We start from the raw sequence: 10525 nt of genomic DNA, 5'->3' as shown, positions 1-10525 counted from the left end.
GTAAAATTGACGCATGTGTTTTATCGGTCTGTATATCGAGGTTTATTTATTAATTTGAATAGATATTAAGTTTTATTATATTTACACTTACATACTAATAATAAATTCAACAAACTATTTATTTATGTTTATTTATTTATTAAAAAAAAACAAAAACTCAAAATTTCTTCTATAAAGTAACAAAACTTTTAAACATTCTCTCTTTTACAAAAATAAACTTATTTTGTACTTTAAAAACAGTCATGTTGTATTATAAAATAAGTAATTAGCTTAACTTATACATAATAGAAACAAATTATACTTATTAGTCAGTCAGAAACAACTTTGGCACATATCAATATTATGCTCTCGACAAATAACTTTTTTGCATTTTTTGCACGATGCATTTGCCTTTCGCCTTATTTTAGAGGGGCAGTAAGTACAGTAAGTACGTTTTTTCGTTACTGGCTCTTCAGTACTGTCATCTGATGTACCAGGCACTTCATTTGGCAAAATATTAGAGATATTATCGCGCAAATATCTCTTCAAAGTAGGAGCTTCTAAACGCTTACGCATAAACGATGACGTCAGGCTCATGTAAAGGTTTCTCATAAATTTTTTGCGACTTTGAACCTTTTCTCCCTTGCTACTGACATTATGGCTGTATATAATAAAAGAATTTATGCAGGCAATGTTTATCATTCCGTACAATAATGCCATAGGCCACCTATTCGTCTTCCTACTGCAGGTCATCACAGAACACATTTGGTCTAGCGTGTCCACTCCGCCTTTAGTTTGATTATAATACATAACCATTTGCGGTTTACCGGTACTTTCGTTGATAGAAGCATCCTCATCACAAGATGATAATAAGTATACCATCTTAGCTGGCTTCGGTTTATATGAGACGAGAGTAAGGGGTCCGTCAAAACAAAACATCGATGTTCCCACTGGCCTGAGCGACTGTTTTTCAGTACTTCCGGTATCTCGCGTTTGTTTGATCGCACGGTTCCCACAATGGTTAACTTATACGGTTCTTGTAGTAAGTTTTTTGCCAAAGGGATTGAGGTGAACCAATTGTCACACGTAATATTACGACAACTACCGTGCACAGGCTTTGATAACTCCTTCACGTAGTATTCACCGAGTGGTACTCCGTTGGTCTGTGTCCTCTTCCCAATAAGGCATTCCATTTATCATATACTTTGTACCACTGTCACACATCATGAGGATTTTTATTCCATACTTACTTGGCTTGTTTGGGATATACATCCTAAACGGACACCGTCCTCTAAACCAAGTAACTGTTCATCTATGGTCAAATGAGCCCCTGGAGTGTAATTTTGTATGCACTGATGGATAAAGAGATCCCATATTTTTCTAACAGGAGTAAATACATCGTTTTCTCGAAGTGTGGGCCGTATACTTTGTCATCCATTCTAAGACATCGTATCAAAAAATCAAAACGATCACGACTCATTACAGAGACGTACACCATTGACAAAGATCGATCAAAGAGGTCATCTGTGGACATGTGGTTATCTTTTCTCACTGCTGTCATTACCAGAATACCAAAGAAAGCATAGATTTCATCTTCATTCGTGTCACGAAATGTAGCACCTGTCATAGATTCCCGACGTTTCAATGATATCTCAGCATTTGTCCATTTTACAATTTCCGAAATTATCTCATCAGTAAAAAATAGTTTGAAGCATAAAAGTGGGTCATATATATTGCGGCACATACGCGTCGGACCTCTTTGAGATCTGACAATGTTCAGTGCAGAGACTCGGCTACGCCTCGTGGACTTTGAAGTTGACCAACAATGTTTATTCTTACCTCTAATAGTCCTCTGTGGCAAGGTCAAGATTTTGTTAGAAGCCAATGAAGAACCTGGTTGTTCAATAACATTTTGTTCGTCTAATATTTCACTACCGCTTGACGTTGGCTGCACTTCATGTACCTCATCTATAAACGCTTCTTCTGTATCGCTCTGGACGTCATCTTCACTTACGTGATCTGATATTTCACTGTCAGAATCCTCACCAACAAGCTCGTCATCGCTTTGCAGAAGAGCAGAGAGGATATGCTCATCGTCTAAAGAACTACCCATTTTATTATATATTAGTCACGATATCTATAACAAGAAAATATATATATAATAAGTTATCACGTAAGTAGAACATGAAATAACAATATAATTATCGTATGAGTTAAATCTTAAAAGTCACGTAAAAGATAATCATGCGTCATTTTGACTCACGCGGTCGTTATAGTTCAAAATCAGTGACACTTACCGCATTGACAAGCACGCCTCACGGGAGCTCCAAAGCGGCGACTGAGATGTCCTAAACGCACAGCGACGGATTCGCGCTATTTAGAAAGAGAGAGCAATATTTCAAGAATGCATGCGTCAATTTTACGCAGACTATCTTTCTAGGGTTAAATAACAATGATAAAATTGTTGCTACTGAAACAATTTAAATATAGTTGCTATGCCAAGATCTGCAACGATGTGTATTAATATTCACTTATGACCATAGAGAATGCTATTAATATTTATTTTAATCTACATTGGAGAAAATAACTATTTTATTGTACAATGTGACCGTAAAGATTACTGTATGCTCGCTTCGGTACCTATACTGATTATATTATTTCAAGTAAGTGCAATACCAACATTTACTAATGCATCATATTAAGTATAGCAATGTTAAATGTACAAAAGATTTATTACACAGCGTGTACTATGACTATAGTATTTCTTTGTACGATAACATTAAATACTCGTTAAATAGCTCGTTTATCAACAATGAGTACTTATTTCCTTTGTAATTTCTTCTCGAACCAACAAAACGCGAGTCGTCGGATCAATTATTCATTATGACACATATAAGTCAAAATAATAAGTTAGTTGTTTACTTATTACTAAGGGGACATTCATAGCTTGACGTAGACGATAAGAAGTTTTAATACGCGATAATTTATATATACGTGTTGTATTGTATGATGTACAGTTGCAGGCGATGCAGTTGTTTCTCCGTTTTTTACAACGAAAGAATATATTTGTTCCCACGGTGCGAACAATGGAACAATGCAACATTTGTTGTATGCTTTGATCTATTTCGAAGTGATGCAAGATAATTGCATAGTTTATGGGATTTTTTTGTTATGAACCCATCCATCTTGAAAGAATTGCAACTATGTTAACGGATTATGTTGTGTTTAAAATTAATGTGCCAGACGTTCTGATTCCTTTAAGCGACAATAGAATGGTCATTTGAAGATTGAGTTGGTAGTCTTCTAGACAGTTTATACAATTGTTTGTATTTATTATGACATAAGAGTTATAATGACTAACATACCTCTCCACGGAAGTTGGTGGGCGTGCCTCCCATGTTGTAATGTACGGTGGGCAGTACGGGGATGGGTTCCTTGGTGACGTCGACGCCGGCGAAGATCATGGCGGTCTCGGAGATACCGGGCAGGCGCTGCTTCAGCTGGTCGGGGGGAGGTGGTGCAGCTGCAGGTGCACGTGGTCCTTCTCGGGGCCGCAGCCGCGACCTGGTGTGCGAAATGCAAGATTAGTTAAAAGAGTAGTTATTGCCTTAGACAGTTAGAATCGATGTCAGTTTTCAAACATATACAGTCCATAGTTTTTTGAGTTTTAGCCGGTTTAACGAATAGTAATTTAATTATATGTAACTTGTAGAAAACGCTTTTTATTATTTATATATTTATATTAAAAGTGTTTGGTTTTTCAGTACAAAATTGCCTAAATTCATAAGAGAGAAGTGTTATTTACAAAAAATCTTGTTTTAAGTCATATGTGCATAAAATACATCTGAAGTCTATAAACAGTCGTTGTATTTTAAATTGTCTATAGATATATGGCCGAATACTATGCAACATGCTGCGAGGATCCCCGCTTGTTACAAAAATATTGTGTAATCCACAGATGTTCGTTTAAGTACGGGTGTCTTTTGTGCATGTGATTTGAATGTTTGTGAATACCCCCGGACACATAAGAGCATAACGTGGGGGTCGATTTTAAAGAAATAATTCTGCGAAGTACGTCACCCCTGTGAGAGAATAGGTAAAAACAACGAAATAAATGTAATTTTAATAAAAAAAAGTAATTTAAAACGTTTGAAGACAGTTATTGGATATTAGGCAATAGTAATTAAATATTAACTAGAATTTCATCAGCTTGTCAAATGAGGACACAAATAGGCCTGAATGACAACTTTGATAATGTTATTATTTTTTAAATTATGAAATATAGCACAAGTTAATTGCCTTATTTATGGATGTAATTCTCTAACGATTTGAGTAACCAGTGAGCTATAATTAATTACTAATCACGTACTTAAAAAAACTTTTCCATTGTTCATTTATTCTTTATTTCTCTCTCTCCTGTTTTTTATTGTCTATCGTGTAAACGATATAGTTGAAATTAAGCTCTATCGTTAAAATATTTCATTATTACAAAAAAAGTAAAGATGTTAGCATAACGATTTCCTATTATTATTCTAGCAGATTCTGAACGGTGTTTTTTCCTGCCCGATTATTATGATTATCCCTATACAACTACAAAGTATATTGTCCTGATTTACATTCACACCCCTATAGAATTGAGCATTAGTTTTCGAGTTCCGGCTCCATAGCCGTGTTATAAATTAATCGGTTTCAACAACAATATATTTGTTGCCGTGTATATTGATTTAGGTGTTTTTATCCGATACCAAGCCGTATCACGATGAGTCAATCAATACGATATATTATTATCTAGTAAGACAGAATAGCAATTTTAGGTAAACAGGTACATTTGAGTCACACTTTCATTCAATGTCTGCGTCACTGATCGGTATTCTTATTTTACGTACTATGTTCAGTTGATATGCAATTTATAATGCGCAATAACAAAAAAATATTGTTAAATTGATGACCTACATAAAATTTCCTTATCCGAACTTGTTAAAAATATTGTTTCTGTTTATATCTAACAATAATTATATGTTAGGAAACCTAAATAGACAATAATTAATTGTACATTATTATTAATTATATATTTTTTTAAATTATACGTTAACTAAAACAATATTTGTATTGCAAATATTGTTTTAAGAATAACGTATTTATATGGTAAAAAAATGATCTGTCAAATAAACTCGTCTAAATAGTTCATTTAACAAAAAAAAAAAACTCAAATCACCAAGCTTGCTTGCAACACCTATTCACAAATCACCGGGTTCTAAAAGACTAATTAATATACATTAAAAAGCCATCTGTTCAAACTCACTCAAATCAACTACGAAACTTTGAATGGTTTAAAGTTGCGACTCTTCTTTCAGACAATAACCGTAGTTTATTGATTCTATCGACATCATGACACGATGACGATAAGTAAGATGCGAGATGAGAAGAGCTAGATTTACATATTTCAGACTGTTTATAGTCAAAGAATAGAAGGGAAACTTGGACAATGATGTCTTAGCCAAAAGAGAAAACTATGGCTATCCGATATATCGCTGTGGCCGGCCTAGGAAGTGCTAGCGAGGCGATCGAACGCTTACCGCGTGGGCTGTTTCCAAGTGGCCCATAGCAAAGAGTCGTAGGAGGATTTGGGCACAGTGGGCTAGTTAAAATGGCTATTCAATACAATTTTAGCTCACCTTCCATGATCTCGACGGTCATAGCTCTGGAGACGACGTCACGGCTAGCCAGGTCCTTGGCGACAGGCGCGTAACGCTCCATGAAACGTTCTCCCTTCGCGTTGACGAGGAAACCTCCCTCACCACGACAACCCTCGGTCATCAAGCAACCAGCTCCGTAGATACCTGGTGGATGAGAAATAATATTGAATATTTGCTTTAGTGTGCTTCGTATCGAGTCCAATGCATGTTAATTTTCTTATCCTAGAAGTTTGCTACGGAGTAGTACGGAGATACTGCATTGTCTTTCTACACTGCGTTCAGGAGATCATCCATAGTACAGTCAGGACATATAAGTTTTAATGTTGTTTTGATCGGAAGTGTTTAATGCTGGTATAAAATAGTGTGATCATAAGAAAAGCTAATGCCAAAAACGATAGATTTACCTTCTTCATTTTTGTTGCATTTTAGCATTAACATATTAGCTTTATTTTACTATAATTGTACCGATTTTCAAGGTAAATGGGTCAAATGCGTAGCACTTTTAAGGGTGTATGTGTGCTATAAATAAGATGCATGTTTATTTTAATTAAACTTCTATTGAATGAGTTACTCTGAGCGCGATAAGAGCCAGTGTGATTAATGCATTTTTATGATTCGATTGATTGGACATGCTATACGAGTAAATGCCAAATAACCATTATAAGACCCGACAAGACTGATTTGATTTGTGGTTGCATATATAAAGATATTTGCTATGACCCGAGAGATGACTCCCAATTTTCAGTTGAATGGAAGGAACTAAAGCAAACAGCCTTTTAGAGACTAGATATTCAAAAGAGTACGCCATTTAAAAAATAATAATCTAAATGTGCACTGGAACGCAAATACATCGTCATCCCTTCCACAAAGTTTTAAACTAATCCAAGAAATATGTTAGCATGATACTATTGCATTCACAGCGTGATTGAGAGCGCTATGATAAAAAAAACAATGTTTACTTTCAATGTATATTTTAGTGGCTGATACGAATTTGGTGTATGGCCAACAAAACTTGGCTTGTTTGCGTAAAGCAAGTGTCATATGACGTGTGACGTCAGATTCGCGAAATTGTCACAACATGGGCAAAGTGTTACCTAAACAGGAAGTAAGCAGGAAAACGTGCGAGTGCCATCCATTGTTTCAATCCTTATTAAGCTAGTCTGTAGAATCGCATATTCATTCGTGATCAGATAATCATCAAATGGAGTCATAACAAATTAAATGAAGTGTACATAAGAATTACGAGTAAAATTAATTACTTTGTACCTACAACTTGATTCATGTTTGGTATAAACTTGTTATAAATCGACTCAAACGAGGTACACCAAATGAACTGTAATTGTGCGTAAACAAATAACAACAACATTTTATAGCTGATATTGCGTGTGTTATTTGATCAACCACATAACAAAGACCAACTATTTTCCGATTCAATAACCAGACAACAAAATATGAGTTATTTGAGCTACAAATATGATTTCACAGTTACAAATATGATAACTTAGGGTTTATTTATACAACTTGGACCCAAATTCTGCTATTTACAACGACCGATGAATCAATGAAATTTGGCTTAAAATCTTAAGCATTTTTCTCTATAATAATTGTAAATTCAGTACGGGACGGTACACTAAAGGTCAATAAAATTAACTTCCAATTATTGTATTGGCAAAAGGCTTAAGAGAATAGGAATAATTTCAAATTTAATCCAATTGCCAATCATTCATCGGCCATTGTAAAATAGGAGAATCGGAGCCCTGATAGCTCTTATATCACAAGTAGTAATTACTGGCAATGTACCCCTTGCATCATATGTCAGATTGAGTGTTAAGTTACTTCTGAAGGTCACTCACCAGTAGGGTGGAACTGTACGAACTCCATATCTTCGTTCTGCAAGCCAGCGCGTGCAGCCATAGCGGTGCCGTCACCAGTGCAGGTATGGGCTGAGGTGCAGCTGAAGTAAGAGCGACCGGTACCGCCTGTGGCCAGGATCGTGTTCTTAGCTTGGAACCTGGGTAAAAATAACACAGCGTTAATTTCAAGCTAGAAATATTTATTGACTTCTGGGCCACAGATTTCTGGCCAAAATTCTGGGATCATGCTAGGCTAACCTTAGAGACGAATATGTAGACTTGTCTCTTAAGTTTAGACTGATTTAAGACAATATGACCATTCGTGTAATTGTTTGTTAGTACTAAATACTATGAGTTTATTGGTATGCCTAGCAACAATTATTTTTAGTAATACTTAGTGCAAGCTGACATTAGTAAGTTCAAACTATTGTTTAGAAGTACCTATAGGGTAGACGTTTCTGAATTTCTTTTATAGGCGATAAGTTACTAGCAGACTTATTTTTCTAGAATAAATGTTCAATAGAAACGAAACCATTCGTCATGTTTAATTAAGAACATTCGATTGAATGAAAAATATAATCAAACGCCAGACATAGTTAATGCATTTCGCGCTAAGCGACAAAATGTATCGTTTAAACTTTACGTTTAATATCAGCCCAGTATGGAAAAATACTACAAAGATATTCTTATCTTTTGTTTGTTTCCAAAATAACAAAGCCAAAGTGAGATTAGCATTGCCGAATCTGACACATACTAGGTAGAAAACTAATTAAAATAACAAAGAAAAACAAGCCGCTATTTGTGTCGTCAACAAGAGTATGACGTAATGCGTATTTTTGTTGACTTTTCATTTTAAGTGCAAATAGACCATCCTTTTTGTTATTGAAAACTTCTAGACGGTTAAAACCAATTTCTTCACTGACATAAAATACTGTTACTGTGTAGTCTACAGTTATTTGTTTCATAAACTACGACGAAAACCTTCAAACGATGTGTTATAATATTTTTTGTAGTAATTCGTAAACAAATTGTTTTGTCTGCGTATTTTTTGCGAGTGTTATAGATAATAGTATACTACATTGTTGTACTTAAAAACAGACGAGAGACAGACAGTTTCATGCGATCCTTCATGTTTATGATATTCTAACTGTGTTACCAGAATAGGTTCAATGTACGTAAATTAGGATGATAAGAATATAGAACGATCACGTTTGTTTTGAATAGATAAACATGGTGGTTTTAAGCATAGAAGTCGCGAAAAAGAAATTCAAAATTACCTGAATTTATATGGGATTCGTAATGTATGTGATCTATATTGTAGTAAGCACCCATATAGAACCAGGTGAAACTAACTCTATTTGATCTGGACTTTTATTTAAAAAAGTGGATCAATTTTACACATTTCTATCGAATACGGACTCGTCATTTGCTATTTACAACTGTTTGCGTAAGGTCCGTATTATATCTATATACCAGACTTAGGTTTTTGAAGCTACGCATTTCGTATGAAAAATCAATAACCTGTCTGCTCTGCGCAGTTGACCTACTTCAAGGACAACTCGAAACGATGTTATGCTCTTTTCCTGAAGTTACACCGGTTCGTCTGATACAACTTACTGGCTAACTCTATGTTATATCTTAAAGTATCCGATCCGCAAAGAAGCGCAAGAAACAAAATGAAATGATGACCATGTTTTAAGGAAAAATATACGTATAAATATTAATGGATAATCGAAAAGATGATTGGATTATGTAAAGGGCGGCGTCGTCACGAAAGAGAATTATGGTTATAGAGCTGTGTGGGAGAAGATAATTTTAGCGCCTATCCCAAGTAATATGGGATAAGGAGGGGAAGACTTGTACGTCATGCAGTATCAAAAATGCAACATTCTCATTAATCTGTAACTCAATATGATAGAAAAGTGATAGTATAATGATGACCTATGTGTACTATTGGAATAGTACTCGGTCATATCTGGTCAACAATTCCATAGACTGAATCTCAGACGTAAGGGAATGTTATAAGATTGTGGCGACATTTGACATGCGCCGCAGTCAGATTATTAATTGCGCACTAAGTACTTATTACACTAATTAGCGTAACTACATGTATAGTCTAGATGAGAAATCTGTACTATGCACTCTAGGTATATTTCCTACTTTTAAGTATAGTGTCAGTCGACTATCTTTTTATGTGTTGCAAATATATTGCGTTTTTTTGTAGTACACCAATTTGACAAAATGAACGAGAAACATAATTTTAACAATATAATACAAAAACTTATTTTCCCATTTTTCAAAACAGTTTTAGAGAAGATTTATGAACATAGGCCCACCTTAATATTAACTTTATCTAAAACAATTAAATTTCAGTGCTCAATTCTGAAGACTTCCAAGTATATAATGTCTTACCTGTGCAGTGATCCATCTTCAAGGTTGATAGCGATGCAACCCTTGCAGACTCCATCCTCCATGAGAAGGTCCAGGGCGAAGTATTCGATGAAGTATTCACAGTCGTATCTCAAAGACTGTCCGTACAGTGTGTGCAGGAGAGAGTGACCCGTCCTGGGAAAGGAAACGAAATTATAATACACAGTCGACTGAACAAACATGTTTGAGGATTCAGATAACAACTTTTTTTTATAAATAACATTTATTTTGTGTTTATTTCAACTCAACATTCATAGCTCACATCAATTTTGCAAATATAGATAATTTTCCATACCTGTCAGCGACGGCACAGCATCTGTGAGCCTGGCCACCTTTTCCGAACTTGAGGGATTGTCCTCCGAAGGCTCTCTGGTAGATCCTACCTTCAGGAGTACGGGAGAACGGCATGCCGTAGTTGTCCAGCTCGATGACGGCATGAGGAGCCTCGCGGGTCATGTAGTGGATAGCATCCTACGACAAATAACGAAGATACGGTTTAATTTATTAATAAGCAAGTACGTATGTATAAAGGCAAATGAGCAATGAAGGTAAATGTCATTATCATCT

The 10525-nt window shown here is 35.3% G+C and overlaps 1 protein-coding gene across 1 annotated transcript; it reads right to left on the bottom strand.

The window, feature by feature from the left end:
• Window positions 1-3314: 3314 nt before the first annotated feature.
• LOC113507858 (succinate dehydrogenase [ubiquinone] flavoprotein subunit, mitochondrial-like) lies at window positions 3315-10429 on the bottom strand (the record flags this gene model as incomplete). The annotated part of the gene is given in 6 exon segments (XM_026890779.1): window positions 3315-3493; window positions 3496-3543; window positions 5655-5819; window positions 7529-7686; window positions 9941-10093; window positions 10254-10429. Coding segments are annotated over 6 exon segments (858 nt in total), but the record flags the coding sequence as incomplete, so codon positions are not given.
• Window positions 10430-10525: the final 96 nt, after the last annotated feature.

The sequence above is a fragment of the Trichoplusia ni genome, unplaced genomic scaffold (assembly GCF_003590095.1).
Source record: "Trichoplusia ni isolate ovarian cell line Hi5 unplaced genomic scaffold, tn1 tig00003351, whole genome shotgun sequence".
In the NCBI taxonomy this organism is placed as follows: Eukaryota; Metazoa; Arthropoda; class Insecta; order Lepidoptera; family Noctuidae; genus Trichoplusia; species Trichoplusia ni.
The sequence above is the reverse complement of the archived record's forward strand: the minus strand, read 5'-3'. Positions and strand labels throughout refer to the sequence as shown.